Raw genomic sequence first — 16,075 nt, forward strand, 5'->3', positions numbered from 1 at the left:
GTAAATGAATATCTCTCAACGGAGAATGGTCTTCGGGTGGATAAATGAAACGGAGATCTCTGGCATTTTAATCACAACAACAACAACGTATTTCTCGATCGATCGAGATCATTCGAGCGTATGGACGTTTCCTACGTCGTGATTGATCGCACCGGGTTTATAGACAGTGTACAAAATTTAGACACAGCCAGCCCCCCGAATTCAACGTTACAATTGAGTTCAGCATCTGGTGTGCGTGTGCAAAGCGTGATGGAATGCTTGAAAAGTGTTGTAGCACCAATGAAGCGAGATTGCCATGTTGGAGATCTTGCCATGTTGAAGGCAGTAGTGATATGGTAAAGATGTCACTGTAGTCCTAATGCAGTGTTCTGTAGTCGCTGGCGAGCCAGTAGAGGAGTAGTGAATTTGATCTTGAGCGGGATTTTCCAATGACGTCCTCGCGTCACGGTCGGTGGTCGGTGCATACGTGTGTCTAGAGACAAACAATCAGTTCGTCAGAACGTCAATGGCCGCTGACTAACACGTCTTCTTCTGATGGAATGCTTCGAGTGAAGGATGTGATTGCCAAAAGCTACATAATCTAGCGCGGGAGCAGATCACTCGTAGATGCCTTCTTCGAACTTGTCGGCATTGAAGAAAGTGCTCTGGACGACTCGTCCGTTGCCCAGGAAGTCTGTGCCGTCGCTTGCTTTGATGGCCTGCAAAGTCTGTTAACGTGTTTCCTTGTGTCATGTCAGTGAGACTTACGTTGAAAGCACTAAGAGCGCTTGTAAACTTGACAAAGACTCTTCCAGTGGCCCTGTCGATATAGACACGCTCTGAGCGGCCATAGTTCTCAAGCTTTTCTCCAATTCTTTGCATAAGATTGTCTTCCTCGATGGCTCGATCGACATCCATGTCTCTGAGCATGCCCTCGAACCTGGCTACCAGACTGAAAGCCTTGGTCTCGTCAATTGGTACATCTGTCTTTGTCTTTTTGCCTCCTACGATACGACCCATGGCGGCGGGTTGTGCCCAGCCACCACCTTCAGCATCTCCCTTGCGTTTTCTCTTGGTTGCTTCATGACGAAGAATCGTAGTGATACCAGTAGCTTCTTTGCCGAGACCTTCGCCCTTCTTCCATCCCATCTTCTCCATGTATCGCTGGGCAAAGCCTTTTTGACCAGGTGCAGATCTTCGTACTTCTGACTCGGGTTCTTGTGATGTTTCTATGTCCACTGATTCGAGCTCTTTGTTCGCTCCCTCGGCCGTCTGGACAGGCGGTTCATAACGCACAGGTTCGCGTGAGATAGTGCCCGATGGCGGTGGAGGAGTAGGTTGAACTGGTACAGCCGATGATGCGGATGAATATGCCTGAGTAGGTGGAGGAGGAGGAGGAGGAGGAGGAAGAGGAGGGGGAGGCACGAAATGAGGCGGGGAAGGTAGAACGTATTGTAGACCAGGCAGAGTAGATGTTCCTTGAAAGTTCGGTGGTGGGGGAGGGTACTGGTCGAAAGAGGGTGGGTAGGCCATAGGGACGGAAGAAGGCACAGGTGGAGGCGGAGGAGGAGGTGGAGCGGAGGTCTGCTGAGAGGCGGCGGGAGGGCCGCCAGGCTCGATGAGTTCTTGTGGAGGAGGCATATTCTTGTACGAGACATCAGTCGCAAGTCTGGCTTCATCTCGCGTGGGTGGTGGAGTGCCAGGACGCTTGAATGAATGCAGTGTCTGCTTCCACTGGTAGCGGGCATTGAACTTGGAGTCCGAGTGCTTCCAAGCATCTAGACGGAGCTTTGTGCGAGTCTTTGTAAAGGCGTCTTGGACATTGTAGGGTGCGGACCAGTCGATGTCGTCCATGTGGAGGGCAGGCTTTTTGGATTTCTTGCTCTTGCGTTCCTCTTTCAGGCGAGCTTTCTGCTCCTCCTGGAACTTGTGGTATTCGTTGACGACATCGAAGTCTTGTTCCTGGGACTCGTTCCACTTCTGCACGATGTGACCGGTTGCGACAGGGGCAGCAGGCAGCGGAGGAGGCTTCGTCGCGATTGTGGGATTCGAGTTTGGCCTGGGTTTTTGCTTCTGCGCAGGTTGAGGGCGTTTGATTGCAGGCTGGAAACGGAGAGAAGCTGTGTCGAATTGAGCATCAGCTCGCCTATGTTACATCGAGCTGCTTCAGGTACCATCGGGTGTTTTCTTTTCTACTGTCGCCGGAGCTTCGTCCTCTTTTTTGAACGAGTACTTGACAGGCGCACCAGAGATGGTGGCTGTCGGCGGAGCGGCTGCTGGATCGAGCAAGTTTGCATATAGTGACGGCGGCATTCTGATGTTTTGTACTTGTTGTCAAAATCCCAGACTAGAGACTCGGCGATGCGTCGATGTTGGTGTCTGGCGTCGTCTTGCCAAGCCAGGGGATTGCTTCACTGGACAGGCTGCGGGAGCGGGGAAAGCTCGGATCTGTTGATGTCACCATCGTCACTCGAGCACCCGCTTACCCGTCCGCAGACCATCTCCGTACATTGATCGAGCCGCATATTACGCCTACTTCCTTATCGCTCCTTCCTTTTTCTTGTAGCCTGTCTATATGCTCGTCCGTCTTGTCCCATCTTCCCCCCCCTAAAGACGCCAATTGATACAGTTTCACTAAAATGACGACCCTTACAAACGCCTTTTCGCATTCGTCTCATGACACAGCCATTATCGTGCCCGGCAAGTCGCCCTTGACCGTGTCGTACGAGCAACTCACGGCCGACATTCTCTCCTTCCAACTGAAGCTCGCCAAGCTGGGTATTACTGCTGGCGACGCCGTCTCGATCGCTGTCCCCAACTCATACCCATTCATCGTCGCTTTCCTCGCAGTTGCATGGCAGCGTGCCATTGCCGCTCCTCTCAACCCCGCATACAAACAGTCCGAGTTCGAGTTCTACATCGACGACCTCAAGTCCTCTCTCGTCCTGGTGCCCCAGGGCTTAGCAGATGGTCCTGCTGTCAAAGCCGCTACCAAGTACAAGGCTGCCGTCGCCGAGTGCTACTGGAATGGAAAAGAGGTGGTCCTGGACATCAAGCATGAGGGCAAACTGAAGGGCAAGGGCAACAAGTCGCTTGAATACGCTCAGCCCGACGATGTTGCTCTCGTCTTGCACACCAGTGGTACCACTGGCCGCCCCAAGGCTGTTCCCCTCTCCCACAAGAATCTGACACGCACAATGTCAAACATAAAGGCAACTTATGACTTGACCAAGGCTGACCGCACTATGCTGGTCATGCCTCTTTTCCATGTTCACGGCCTCCTTGCTGGCTTCCTCGCCCCTTTGCTCTCCGGAGGATCTGTAGTTGTACCAGCTAAGTTCTCCGCCTCGGACTTCTGGAGCGACTTCCAGACTCACAAGGCAAACTGGTACACGGCAGTGCCCACCATCCACCAGATCTTGCTCAAGAGCCCTGCCCCTTCTCCTCTGCCGGATATCCGCTTCATCCGTTCTTGTTCTTCGCCTCTGTCTCCCAAGGTCTTCCACGAGCTTGAGAAGACTTTCAAGGCTCCTGTGCTTGAAGCCTATGCCATGACCGAGGCTGCTCACCAAATGACTTCCAATCCTCTTCCCCACAAGGGCAAGCGTCAGCCTGGCTCCGTTGGTGTCGGTCAAGGTGTCGAGGTCAAGATCCTTGACCAAGCAGGCAAGGAGGTACCTCAGGGTTCTGAAGCTGAGATTTGCATTCGTGGTGAGAATGTCACTACTGGCTACCTCAACAATCCAGAAGCCAACAAGACTTCCTTCACCGCAGAAGGCTTCTTCCGTACTGGTGACCAAGGCAAGCAAGACCCAGAAGGCTATGTCATCATCACCGGCAGAATCAAGGAACTCATCAACAAGGGTGGTGAGAAGATCAGCCCCATCGAGCTGGACAATGTCATGGCACAACACCCCGCTGTGTCTGAAGCTGTCAGCTTTGCCATCGAGGATGACATGTACGGTCAAGATGTTGCTGTAGCAATCGTGCTCAAAGACAACCAGAAACTCGAGCCTGCAGATCTGAAGACCTGGATGGCAGAACGTGTCGCCAAGTTCAAGTTGCCCAAGAAGGTTTACTTTACCGACGTCATGCCCAAGACAGCTACCGGTAAGATCCAGAGACGAATGGTAGCTGAGGCTATGCTCAAGCAAGAGAAGCCCAAGGCCAAGCTGTAAAATCTCCGATCGATGCCATGTGGGAGACAAATTGTGCGGCTTCAATCTAATGTACATATCATACATATCATGACTTTGTTTCATCATTTACACCTTTCGATTATTGTCCGTCCCTGGGATAGAGTGCTTGCAATGTGATCTCCATACAGATCGCCACACGGGTCGCCAGCTTGGCCCGGCAGAAAGGTCACCGCCTTTCACTCCTTGACACCCCCTTCCTGACAACGCCAAGCAACGACAACATGATGTGGAACAACTCAATGCGATATGTCCCGAATCTTATTGTACACAGCGATGGACGACGATACACTCGAGTATTCATGGGAGTTCATCCATTCCCAGCAGCTATCATGCCTTTCTACCGCTTCATCATCACTCCATTGTTGCAGGATACGCCTAAGCTCGGCCGATCGCTCTCATGCTAGAGGGTCACAATCCTAATATCGTTGCTTCCCCAATTCACGATACGAAAGCTTATGCTCTAGGTGGGAAATCGCCAATGTTGTAGGCTCTGGCCGGAGAAAGAAAGAAAAACGTTTGTGCTTTCGCGTGTTCTGCCCGTTGGTGACAGGTACCCGATTCGGTAATTGGGCCCTATACACGCCAGTAGAGGTGTCATGGTGTATTTTCGACTTCTCTTTTAGTCAAGACATTCTACCTGAACGCTCGACTCGTACGGAGTGAAATACACATGTATGTTTTTCCATATCTGTTTTGGAAAAAAAATTGTACATGAATATGCAAAGGTCTAAGTGATGGCATTGTCCACAGTAGCCGAGAAAATCATCTCTTGGAATCACGTCCAACGGCCAAAAACCCGGAGCTTGAGCGAACGGTTGTATAGACCAACAAATGAAACGGCCACGCTCGAGAACAATCGAAAGGCTACGAACAACAATTGTACTTATTGTCTTGTTTGACCCCTTTGCTCTCTCTCCGAGCATTTTCCTCTTTTTTGCTCGATCTTGTTTTGGCAGTCTTGTAATATATATATATTATGAGTGAATCTCGCTATAGCGAACTTGATGTCGAGGAGTCGAAGCGGTCGTTTGAGACGACGAGCTCTGATGCATATGTGCATCTTCCTAGAAAGCCGCTCTTATCAATGGCAGTAAGGCGAACCCCTATATATTTCAATTTTGGACCGCAAGCTGATGTTTTGGAAAAAAAAGTGGTTCAACAACAGAATCATCATTCTAATATCCTCTATCGTCATCGGCCTTGGATTTTTCGGAGCTCTGTGGCATCGACCAACTCTCATCTACGGCGCTCGACCATATCGTATCGCCAAAGTGTCCATGTTGTATGGTGACAATAGCTTGTACGAAAGAGCTCTGGACTCGCACATTCGACATGGAGAAAAATGGGGCTATCCCACCTACATCAAGCGACAGAACGAGTACTGCGGCTACTGGAACAAGCCAACCTTTATGATCCAACAAGTTGCTCAAGAGCTCGCCAAGCCAGAACATGAGAGAGCTGAATGGTTGATGTGAGTCGCAGTACATGTCCTAGATTGATGAATTCGAGCTGATAGGAGGATACCAGGTGGGTTGACGCAGACTCCATCATCCTCAACCCCAACATCCCAGCCCACATATTCCTTCCACCCAGAGAATTCTCCCACATCAACGTCGTCGCAGCACGCGACATCCAAGGTCTCAACACCGGTGTCTTTTTCGTTCGCGTACACCCCTGGACAATCTCAATGTTTGTAGATGGCATGGCCTTTCCCCTCTGCTCACCCAAAATCGACCTTGGAAACGACGCCGATCAAGCCGCCATGGCACGAACGGTACTCAAGTCTGGAGGTGGGCCTGATGGCCATGGTTTTAAGCGTGGCGTCGTCTATCTGCCACGCAGCCTCTTCAACATTTACGAACTCCCTGGATATGCTAGAGATGACCGAACAGATGTGCTCAGAAACTTTACAGGCTTTGTGGAACCTCATGCTTTCGAGGGCAAAAAGGGAGATTTTCTCGTCCACCTGCCTGGCTTGTTTGGAGATCGCGATCCATTGATGAGTGATTGGTTGGACATGGTTGAGAACCGAGAAGAAGACTGGGCTATTCCTTTGGAGGAAACGACATACCTCAAGGACACGCAAAACTTCTGGACACTTTATGGCGAGGCTGTTGATGTCATTCGCGAAGCCATGGACCGGGAAGATGCGGACAAGGAAATGAGAGATGCCGTCAAGCAGTTGAGAAATGCTTTGAGTGAAGAAGCTGATGATTCGAATATCGTCACCGAGTACACCCAGTACCTGAAAGGGTTACTGCATCCGGTTGAACACTTCGACAGATGACCTAGTCATCGACTCGGCGAAAAATCAAAGCACCGAGAGGACCTCAAAATCGGCATAAGAGAAGAACAGCTGAACAGCTACAAGCCGCAAGCAGACCAAGAACGCCAAGAACGCTCACTTTGGAAGCACCATCGCGCGTCGGCAGCCAGATACTGTACTGTGGACCCCCTTCACACGATGCTTGCCCTGCTCTTTTCCAGGCATAAGCCTTGGCAACATACCACGCCCAACCCCAGGACGATCTCAAGGACCAGAGGTTTTCCAATACAGTCATCTGGTGTCCGAGTATCGAAGAAACGAGTCAATGGCAAACACCAGCAGATTGCTCACAGCAAATCATCGAATGATTGGAAGTCTGGGGAAGAGACCTTGTTTGCTCGTGGTATTGTTGTCTCTTGCTTGGCCCATCAAGCTGTAGTTCTCTTTGTTCTGCTGTTGCATGGAAAACGCACCTAATAAGAGGCCGCCTGCACAGTCTCACCGGCAACGTGTAGTCGCTCATGCTATCACAACAAGACTAGTCAGCAAAATCAGAGCGCGGGTCGAAGCTGTCAGCGGAGCATCTTGTTTGCACTACCTTTTCGGTATCAGGGTGGAACAGACGAAGCTGGGTGTGTTGTGATGTGAGATGCTTTCAATTCAAGCTAGCTGATGGGTATATTCAAAAAATGGTGTTTTGTGAAAAAGAAAAGACATCGACCCATGAGAGATGCAAAACGCCTGACCCCAGACATTATCATATCAAAAGAATGCCGGTCAAATGAGATGAGACGCAACCAGGATGTTGGAAGTATTCTCCACTCACGCTATTATCAGAGTACAATTTTTCAAAGGTTCGTTCAGATCGAAGTCGTGACAAGCATGTGCAATTTGGTCAGATAGCTCAGCAAACATGATCCCTCATCTCCAGAGGTCCTGTCGACTGCCATTGCGCTTGTGACCGTGGCTTTCGGCGCCAGGGAGCTTTGGCGGCGGCTTGAGCCAACTACCACGGCTTCCGACACCGCCAGCACTGCTGCCAACGCTCGTACCCATAGCGGCGAGAGCAGCAAGGGCGCCACCTCCGTTGCCAGGGCTGCTGCCACTGCCCCAGCTGCGAGACTCTTGTCCGGCTGACGATCTTGGTCTTGAAACCTCTTCTTGTGGGACCGCGAGGAAACCACCGTAGCCGTTTCCGACAATGACACTCATACGTGCGTCACCACCGAAACCGCCCTGTGCCCATTGAGGACCCAGACCACGAGCTGCACCGTAAGAACTCTGTGGTCGACCACTGCTGCCTGAGCCGTGGCGACCTTGTGACGGAGCAGGTGGTTGGTAAGCTGTAAAGGCCCACTCCAGCTCATCTAGACCCTTGGAGAAGACTTCCAGAGGCTGATGCAGACCGCGTGGAGGGTTCATAGCTCCAACGACACTTTGACGCTGGTTACCGCCTCCGTCCATGAACGGTGTCGGAGGTGCGGGCAGTAGCATGATTTCGGCAAAGTCTGGGTCGCGAACGTATAGCTGTGACAGAGCAGGCAGACCATTTGCGTGCAACGACTGTGCCAAGTATGCATAGTATGAAGCAGCAGGTTTCTGTAGGCCATGGGCATCTTCTGAGTCGGTGAGTTCAAAATGTAGGACTCTGAGGGAGATGGACTCGAGTGGTGGTAGGTCGTTGAGCGAAAGAGCGAGGGATTTAGAGACGGTCTCGACAATGGAAAGGGAATGGAGGGCGGAGGCGTCAAAGAGGAATTGGTGCAGATCGATGGGGTCGATGCCAGTGCCGTTTAGCGAGAGGTCATTGAGAGTGTTACGGTTCACGGGCTTCTCAAAGTAGACGCCCATACCCTCAGCTGTGATTCTCGGCGTGTTCTCGAGGGCGAAAGTGTGTAGCGCAGGGAAGTCTGGAAGCATTGGAGATTGGTAAAAGATGGTATCGTCCAACCATGACAGATCAATCATTGTGAGTTCACGCAGATTTGGCAATGAACCGAGGACGATACGCAGTGTGCTGGGCTCGACGTGGATGCCCGAGATCTCGATAATTTCCAGCGATTGCCAATTACGACGAGCGAGTTGCTCAAAGGAGCCTTCTGAACCTTGACGGTAGCTCATCTTACGGATGTCGGAGCAGCGTGCTTGTAGCTCGTGCACAAGAGGCATACAGGCCGGGTCGCCGTTGAAACAGCCGTCGGGCAGATCGACGTATCTGAGGTTCGGTAGGACGGATATGGTGCGAGCAAGGTCGGCTTTTGCGGTCTCTCGCGTCATGTATGGTAGCTTGAGCATGGTCACGCCGTGTGCCAGATTCGGGTTTTCTCGTACGGTTCGGGAGAAGAGGGCTAGTCTGATTGTAGGAACATCGCCAGACTCGATGGGAGCCTTGAGGAATGTCTTCTTCTGTCTCCTCTCAGCCAGCATCTCTTCGAGTTCGCAGTAGTGGACGGCATCGATGCGGACGCTGCTGTATCTTGGAGCTTGTTAGTCCGAAACTCGTGCTGATCATATCTTGTTCGAGTCACTTACAAGACAGTGGCAGCAGCGTTGAACCAGCGACGACATACTTGTCCTGCCTGAGCCAAGTCTCTCAGATCGCACAGCATACACCCTTCACCAGCTGTCGACCTTTCACTGGGCTCGAACGTTTGGTCCTGAGTATGCGGCGCGACATGCACCATGATCTTTGTGAGTATGTCATTTGGAAGTTTGGCAGCAAAGTCTCGTCCAGGTCTGATGACAATTGGCGATCGTCTAGGACTGTTGTTACTGCTGTCATTGCCCTTGTTATGTGATTTGGCGCGGAGGTGCTTGAAGAAGCCCATGTTTGCGGCTCTCTATCTCGCGTCGCCTGAGGTTGATTGGAGTTTAGGAAGGAGCGCGTCTTGCGAAGACCATCCTCCAGATACAAGAAGGCAGTCACGGGCCACAAGAAGGTGCGACCACCTGGAAATGCCGATACGCGCCCCTGAATCCGTCTGCTTTCCATTCCTTATGAAACTCCCCGCACTCTCAATCAGCTGTCGGCCTGAGACGCCGTGCAGGGTCCACGCCGAGCCCGCTCGAGGCTTTCTCAAACACTGACAAGTCGTTCCTGTAACGCGCCTGAAACATCGTACAACAGTAAACCATGTATTATCATAACGATTGTTTGTTTGATGGTCATGTGTATGACCAAACATACTCTGCCAAATGACTATTCATGCTGCTACCCTGATTGCTTGCCTTCATTGCGGAGCTCTCTTGCTCGAGCGACTTCTTGATCGTCAGACGCGCTGCTTGCCCCTTCTCCGCTTGACCCTGATTCGTCCTCGTCGTCCTCTTCCTCTTCTCGCTTAGGCGCCTTTCCATTACCATTACCATCACTCTCGCTGTTGCTGTCTTTCTTGTCTTGTGTTCGATGAAGGCTTCCGTTCCTCTCATCTTCGTCAATGGTAGCCTCATTGTCCTCTTCACTGTCATCATCGTCGTCGTCATCATCGCCGTCGATAGGCAGCTCGGACTTTCTGCGACGCTCGAAATCTTGAGCGTGTGACGCGCGCAAAAGTGTACCGACTTTGTGGATTGCTCTAACCATTGGTGACGCTCCGTGCGATATAGGCTTTCTACGCTGTCTGATAGATCCAGAAGGTGGGTCGGCATTGGACTGTCTGCGTTCCGGATCAGCTCCGGTCGCTGTCAACGGTGTCACATTGGACGGAAGCTGAGGTCGTTGTGCTTCAAGATCTGAGGAACTTCCGTCTTCGACCTCTTCGGTCGGTTCTGCTTCTGCCTCAGTCTTGATATGATATGGCAGCGGTACATCTCGCGAGGCGCGGTAACGAGTGACACTACAAAGTGGTTAGTGGACGCCTTCGCAAACATAATAGCGTGTAACTTACTTGGTGCAGTGCTCATTCTCGACTCTGAACAATTGCCACATGCCACGTCGAAGGACTTCGGTGAACGCGACCATGAAAGCGACAATCGTGGCATGTTGGACATCGTGTCCAAATATGGCATAGAAGATCCAGTTGAAACGAAGGATAGGATCAATCACAATGGCGGCGTAGTACCACCAGGCATACTTGAAGCCAAGAGTGTTTCGCAAAAACGGATGCTTTGCATATGGATCCATCAAACTCCAGTCCATGACAATGTCCCAGACACTGCAGTAAATGCCGTTGATAGTTGCCCAGAAGATGAACAGCGCTCTCAGCTTTTCGCTTTTGTTGTGACGCCACAAACTTAAACTCATGTAGTAAAGAATTGTGCACAAGTACTTTCCAAAATTGGCCATATGAGGGAAAAGACTTCTCGTATCGGCATATCTGCGAAGACATTGTGCAGCACGCCAGATACCAGGTAAGGTGGTGAAGAATCCAAGGAGTCGAGAATGGGAGGAGTTGCATTGAGTAGGATTGTTCCAGTCATTGGCATAGAGGCAGAAGAAAAGCTCGATGTTCTTTTCGTGGTCAGCGGCCTGTTTCTCTTATTTGAACTCGGGTACTTACACCAAGCGCGTAAGTTTGCGAACAGAACATGTCGCCCAAAAAGAAATCCCTGAACTCGACAGGGAAGAATCCAGCAAGTAATAAGCGCCACTATGAATGTCAGTCTGGGCTTTCTCTCAATTATCCAGTGGACTTACGTTGGAATAGGCAAACCACCAACGACTGCGATGGTAAAAGATCGGGAATGGGTTGAACAGAATGAGTGCCGAGACAGCTATGAGAACGACTGGCCACCAGATGTAAAACTCGTCGTGCGTGAAGCGCTTGAAGTTGAGCCACATAGTCAAGCCAAGGACAAAGCCAAGAAGAGCAGGTATCTAACGAACGTCAGCAAGGCCAGAGCAGAGCAAGAAAGAGGATAAGACTGACCTCTGTAAGTTGGTGCCAATCGACGTTATGCCGGGTATCAAATTCGAAGATGAAGGAGTAATTGACTTTGGCTCTGGTCCAGACTCGGCAAGCACCGCAAAAGAGAAGTGCTAAGAACCACATCAAGAAGTAGCCACCATATATCTGTGGAGTATTAGTAAGAGTTGAGGCAAGTTCATGTAAATTTCAAACTGACCTGAAGCAAGAAAGCTGTATGCCCAGCAACTGCCGGATCCGAACTCCAGAGAAGTTCAGTACCATAGACAAGACCTTCGATACCAAAGACGGTACCGGTAGCCAACAACACTCCATTACGGAACACACTTCCAGTGTAATCTCCGACCCTTGCGACTTTGGCTCGCAACTTGCCGACGGCGATCTTGTGATTGCCACGCTCAAAGTATCGAGCATACATGTCTTCGACTGCCTGAATGTGACCATCCACAATTGTGCTCTTGACAAAGTATGCATCGTTGACTTTCTCCGACATATATCTACCAGACGGTCTGGCGTTGACGGTCTTGTCGAACTTCTTGTTGATCTTTCGGAAAGCTGTTCTGTTCAGGAGAGCGTATGACTTGAGCAGTTCCAGCCCTCTATAGTACTCGGCCAAGGCAATCTTCAGTTTGCGCTTAGCAGTCCTATAAGGTACCTCTGGGTGGCCTCCCCTTCGGACATAGTCTCGGTTATCCTCCATCGGGCGGGGGCCACTGGGTGTACTGAGCTGTTGCATGGCCTCGAAGGTTTTGCCTGCTTGTGGAACTCTCTTCCTTGCAGATATACCATTGACAGCCTTGGCCCAGCCGTTTGTCTTTTGCACATTCTTCATGAGGAGCCCAGAGTCTTGATCACCAGTGTTGTTCCCCGAGGTCAAGCCATTCGAGGATGGACGTGTATTTTGCGACGGACGATTGGCGCGGGCGGTCGCATAGAGAATCTCCTCCATACGCTGGTCACGCATGACATGGAGCTGCTCTCGTAGCACCTTGAGTCTTTCGGTAGACTCGTCTTCCTTTTGCTTGTAAAACTCTTCGATCTTTGACATTTCCTTGTCCAAGAAGAGGAAGAATTGAGTTTGACGGACATCAATTTCTCGGTATGCTTCAAGGGCGATGTCGTCTTGTGTAGGGCTACTGCTGCGGAAGCCGCTCAGGCCTCGCTTTGTCGGAGGTCGGGTAGGTTGAGCGTTCTGGACGCCAGGCATGGAGTTGACTCGTTTTGGTTGAAAGACGCTTCTGTATCTCGAGGGGAGGGCAAAGCTGGCGTGCTTTGGCGTGTTTTCTCCTCCTACTTGATATGCGCTTCCGGAAGACTCTTGACGCCGGGCACTGCGACGAGCGGGAGTGCCCAGAGCAGGACCAGGTAACGTCAGCGACCTGCTTGAATCCTCGCTCGGACGAGTGGCCCTGGGAGGACTCGAAAGGTCTGGAGGAGAGCCAAGGATACTACCGTAGCGTGTCATGTGTCTTCCATCGCCATGCACCTGCAGAGGTGTTCTTTCTGCATCTTCTGCTCCGGGTATGGGTATCGCTGAGCTTTCGAAGCCGTTTTGTTCGTCGTCGTCGACATGATGGGCAGGAGGAAGAGCACCGAGGTCTCCACTACTGGCCCGTCTTCCATTCGTCTTGGTCGCGGTTCGGTTCAAGAAGGCGTAGAAGGGGGCTTTTCCAAAAGTCGCGAGCGGCGAGGAGTCGCGGCGGCCGTCTGCTTGAGTCGTACGCTCGACTTTCTGCAAGGCGCGCGCGACAGCCTTGAGCTTCTTCTTTCCTTGCTACGAGTAATGTCAACACCTCAGCTCGTATACATGTCCCTCCGCGGCAGCGGTTGTGGAAGCGCGAACCTTGTAGTCCAGATATTTGGCCCGCCATTCGGGTACCAAATCAGCCTCCAATTCTCTACCGATTCGTCAATTCATGTTGGTCCTTTGACGCGCTCGTCGAGATGTCTTACTTGGCAAACTTCATGATTGCTCCCCTTCTCTCGGCAGCCTCATAGTAGTGTCATGTCGTGGTCGCACAGGGTCGCGTAGGGCTGTACTTATCTACCGCCCTTGATGTGTTTTCCTTGTTTCGATTGAACCTCTCAACCTCTTGGCAAATTCTCGGTATCTGGGCGCAGCAAATTTCCCCGCTGACGAAATCGTGACGAGCTTTGCTGTTTGGCCGTTGGCCAACCAGCTTGAAGCCTCTACCTTACCATCTAGGTATTTATGTTTCAAAGGTTCACTTATTGTTGTTATAGCATGAAGATACAGGTGTTTCAGGTGGGGATAGTTGTTTTATTCGAATTGCCTAGTCGCAATTGCTGATTCTCGTCATATGATGCATTGATCTTTGTTCGTCATTCATTCAATTGCGAGATCGAGTCGACTTGTTTAGTTGTCGTAGCCGCCGAACTGGCGCTGGAGGCGCTCAGGAGGGCCCTGCTCGCGAGGGTTGTACTGGTCGTACTGGCCGTACTAGAACAAAGTCAGCTTGTATTATGCTATGGGCAAGAGATACATGTCCATACCTGCTCGTCGTAGAGACGCTCAGCATTCTGCTTGGCTTGGTGCTTGGCCTTCTCCTTGTCGACGTAATCGAGGCCCTTTGTCTCGACGAGCTTGTCGACCTCAGCGCCAGCGAAAGAAGCAAGGAGCTCCTTGGCGAACTCGTGGCTGACGGGCTGGCCCTCCTTACGCTGTCTCTCCTCAAAGGCGTGCATGGCAGCGAACGAGGCACCGCCAGCGAGGAGCTCGTGAGAGAGCTTACCCTCGTGGTTGTCGTTGTAGACCTGGTCGTAGGCGTCGTGAGATTCACCTTGGAGTTGTCAGCGTTGCGCCTCTACTATCGGAACACTAGAATCATCCTTACCCCAGCCGAACATGATGATTGATGTGATGTGGATAGGTTTGGATTGTGTGGTTTGGAAGTGGTGCAATGAAGCGTGAGTGGTTGGAAGAAAGAAGTCAAGGGTGTGAGGGGTCGTTGTCGAGCTTTATACGCTGTCTGTTCACTTCGATGTAGCCTCGCACGCACCTGCCCCACCTATTGGCTCACAGCTCTGAGCTTCCATGTTGTGGCTTCACCTTTCTTCCCTGAGCTAACCACAAGATGACGCGGCAGCCCCTTGAGCTTGTACGTGAAACGAGTAGTCTAGACTGTCATGACCAAAAGCCAATGATGAAGCGGGGCTGAACATGGTTCTAAGAATAATCCGACCAATCTCGAGAGCGAGCCCCAAGCTATACGCAAGTGGTAAACAAGACATTGTTTTCCGCCAGCGCTGAGAAGCGTCATCGATGTACGTGTTTACACGTCCCTGAACCGATACCAAGGTGATCCTCCTGTGCGTTCGGAAGGAGAAGACATGCCTCGGGGTTGGATCCCCATAGCCAAGCCGGATTGGCGTAAACAAGCTGGACCAAGCATCAGCCGAGCCCTGTCCAAAGGCAAACATGACTTCAGTGATCGGCCTTAATGTGGCGCTCAGCACCGCCACGAACGGATCGAACGGAACAGCCACTTGATCAGACGGCAAGTGAGCTGGAAGAGAAGAGAGCCCAAATCAGGGTTCGCGTCAACACACACTCGCAGACTGTCAACGATTCACAGTCCGAGCCGATACAGCCATCATGGCGATTAGTAAGAGACTGCCTACGACTTCCGACTTCCCTTCTACCTGGACTCTGACTGTGTCTCCTTGTAAGTCTCGTACTCTGCCCTCCTCGCGTGATAATCATATCCACATCTTACAAACGTCCATTCACCGCTCCGCCTTGCATGCGCCACGGACCATGTCGACATCATGTTATTACAATACCGTCTGGGCCTGACACACTACCCAGCTCCAAGCTCGCAGCAGCCAACGAATATCCTCATTCTGCTACATGGCCTAGGTGATGCTCACCTTCCTTTCGCCCAACTTGGCACGCAGATGAACTTGCCAGAGACGGCATGCATCTCAATCAAAGCTCCTGAACCGCTGCCATTTGAGGCTTCATCCTTTCACTGGGGTGATGATCTCATCTTTGACAACAGTGTCGGCACAATCGACCCCGATGGCGGCTTCAAGAAGGTAGTCCCAAGACTTGTCAAAGAAGTCATTGAAGACACTTTGATCAAGACATGTGGCTATCAACCTCGTGAGCTAGTGCTTTTCGGATTCGGTCAAGGCGGTATGGTAGCTCTCAGTATTGCAGGTAAATTCCTCCACAACTCAGTACATCTGGATGATCTTGACACTTCTCAGTAAGTATGGAGAAAGAGCTAGGTGGAGTCGTCAGCGTCGGCGGTCCGTTACCCAGCGAGTCCCCTGCTTCTCTATCACCAAAACGCAAAACGCCCATCATTGTCTGCTCTGGAACCGACAGTCCTTGGGTCACGTCATCTGCTCAAGACAAGCTCAAGGCAGTGTTCGAATCCGTCCAGTTCAATCGCTACCGAAGATCTGGAGACACTATGCCTAAAAGTCGGGACGAGATGTTTCCAATCATGCAATTCCTTGCTAGGCGTCTTAAGAGCTCTGCAGGCGTACCAGAAGGCAGTGTCGAGCTGTCGGCCTGATACTGTCCGATGTAAAAAAAAGCTTCGGAGGAATGATAGTCCGAAAAGCAGGGTGAGATATACAACCACGGTCGACAAAATCCAAACAAACAATGTAGCTGCTTGAGGGTAAATCGTAACATCGTACATGCTTTCGATGTATCTTACGGCCTCAAACAATATGACTACCTCTTCTCGTCAGCCATATATCACGTCCGGCTGCTCTGAGGTGCGCAGTTATCA

At 51.3% G+C, this 16,075-nt stretch overlaps 7 protein-coding genes across 7 annotated transcripts; 4 read left to right on the forward strand and 3 right to left on the reverse strand.

The window, feature by feature from the left end:
* Positions 1–596: 596 nt before the first annotated feature.
* On the reverse strand, positions 597–2,490 carry AUEXF2481DRAFT_2132 (uncharacterized protein; the record flags this gene model as incomplete). Its single annotated transcript, XM_013491145.1, has 4 exons — positions 597–698; positions 748–2,099; positions 2,154–2,255; positions 2,466–2,490. 4 exons carry the CDS (start codon positions 2,488–2,490, stop codon positions 597–599), a joined length of 1,581 nt encoding a protein of 526 aa, XP_013346599.1.
* A 128-nt stretch (positions 2,491–2,618) lies between these two features.
* AUEXF2481DRAFT_26553 (uncharacterized protein) lies at positions 2,619–4,157 on the forward strand (the record flags this gene model as incomplete). Its single annotated transcript, XM_013491243.1, has 1 exon — positions 2,619–4,157. The coding sequence occupies one exon, from the start codon at positions 2,619–2,621 to the stop codon at positions 4,155–4,157; it is 1,539 nt and encodes a 512-aa protein (XP_013346697.1).
* A 997-nt stretch (positions 4,158–5,154) lies between these two features.
* Positions 5,155–6,465, forward strand: AUEXF2481DRAFT_26554 (glycosyltransferase family 34 protein; the record flags this gene model as incomplete). Its single annotated transcript, XM_013491244.1, has 3 exons — positions 5,155–5,268; positions 5,330–5,649; positions 5,706–6,465. The coding sequence occupies 3 exons, from the start codon at positions 5,155–5,157 to the stop codon at positions 6,463–6,465; spliced, it is 1,194 nt and encodes a 397-aa protein (XP_013346698.1).
* A 900-nt stretch (positions 6,466–7,365) lies between these two features.
* Positions 7,366–9,272, reverse strand: AUEXF2481DRAFT_26555 (uncharacterized protein; the record flags this gene model as incomplete). Its single annotated transcript, XM_013491245.1, has 2 exons — positions 7,366–8,920; positions 8,977–9,272. The coding sequence occupies 2 exons, from the start codon at positions 9,270–9,272 to the stop codon at positions 7,366–7,368; spliced, it is 1,851 nt and encodes a 616-aa protein (XP_013346699.1).
* Positions 9,273–10,302: 1,030 nt separating this feature from the next.
* AUEXF2481DRAFT_471008 (uncharacterized protein) lies at positions 10,303–10,767 on the forward strand. The gene has a single exon (XM_013491563.1). It carries the CDS (start codon positions 10,421–10,423, stop codon positions 10,676–10,678), a length of 258 nt encoding a protein of 85 aa, XP_013347017.1. The 5' UTR covers positions 10,303–10,420; the 3' UTR covers positions 10,679–10,767.
* A 2,910-nt stretch (positions 10,768–13,677) lies between these two features.
* On the reverse strand, positions 13,678–14,244 carry AUEXF2481DRAFT_36658 (uncharacterized protein). Its single transcript, XM_013491348.1, has 3 exons — positions 14,162–14,244; positions 13,821–14,107; positions 13,678–13,767 (listed from the first exon to the last, which is right to left on the reverse strand). Exons 1-3 carry the CDS (start codon positions 14,172–14,174, stop codon positions 13,684–13,686), a joined length of 384 nt encoding a protein of 127 aa, XP_013346802.1. The 5' UTR covers positions 14,175–14,244; the 3' UTR covers positions 13,678–13,683.
* Positions 14,245–14,922: 678 nt separating this feature from the next.
* On the forward strand, positions 14,923–15,853 carry AUEXF2481DRAFT_2138 (uncharacterized protein; the record flags this gene model as incomplete). Its single annotated transcript, XM_013491146.1, has 3 exons — positions 14,923–14,992; positions 15,136–15,489; positions 15,540–15,853. The coding sequence occupies 3 exons, from the start codon at positions 14,923–14,925 to the stop codon at positions 15,851–15,853; spliced, it is 738 nt and encodes a 245-aa protein (XP_013346600.1).
* Between the last annotated feature and the right edge of the window lie 222 nt (positions 15,854–16,075).

The sequence above is a fragment of the Aureobasidium subglaciale genome (genome assembly GCF_000721755.1).
Source record: "Aureobasidium subglaciale EXF-2481 unplaced genomic scaffold scaffold_3, whole genome shotgun sequence".
NCBI lineage: Eukaryota > Fungi > Ascomycota > Dothideomycetes > Dothideales > Saccotheciaceae > Aureobasidium > Aureobasidium subglaciale.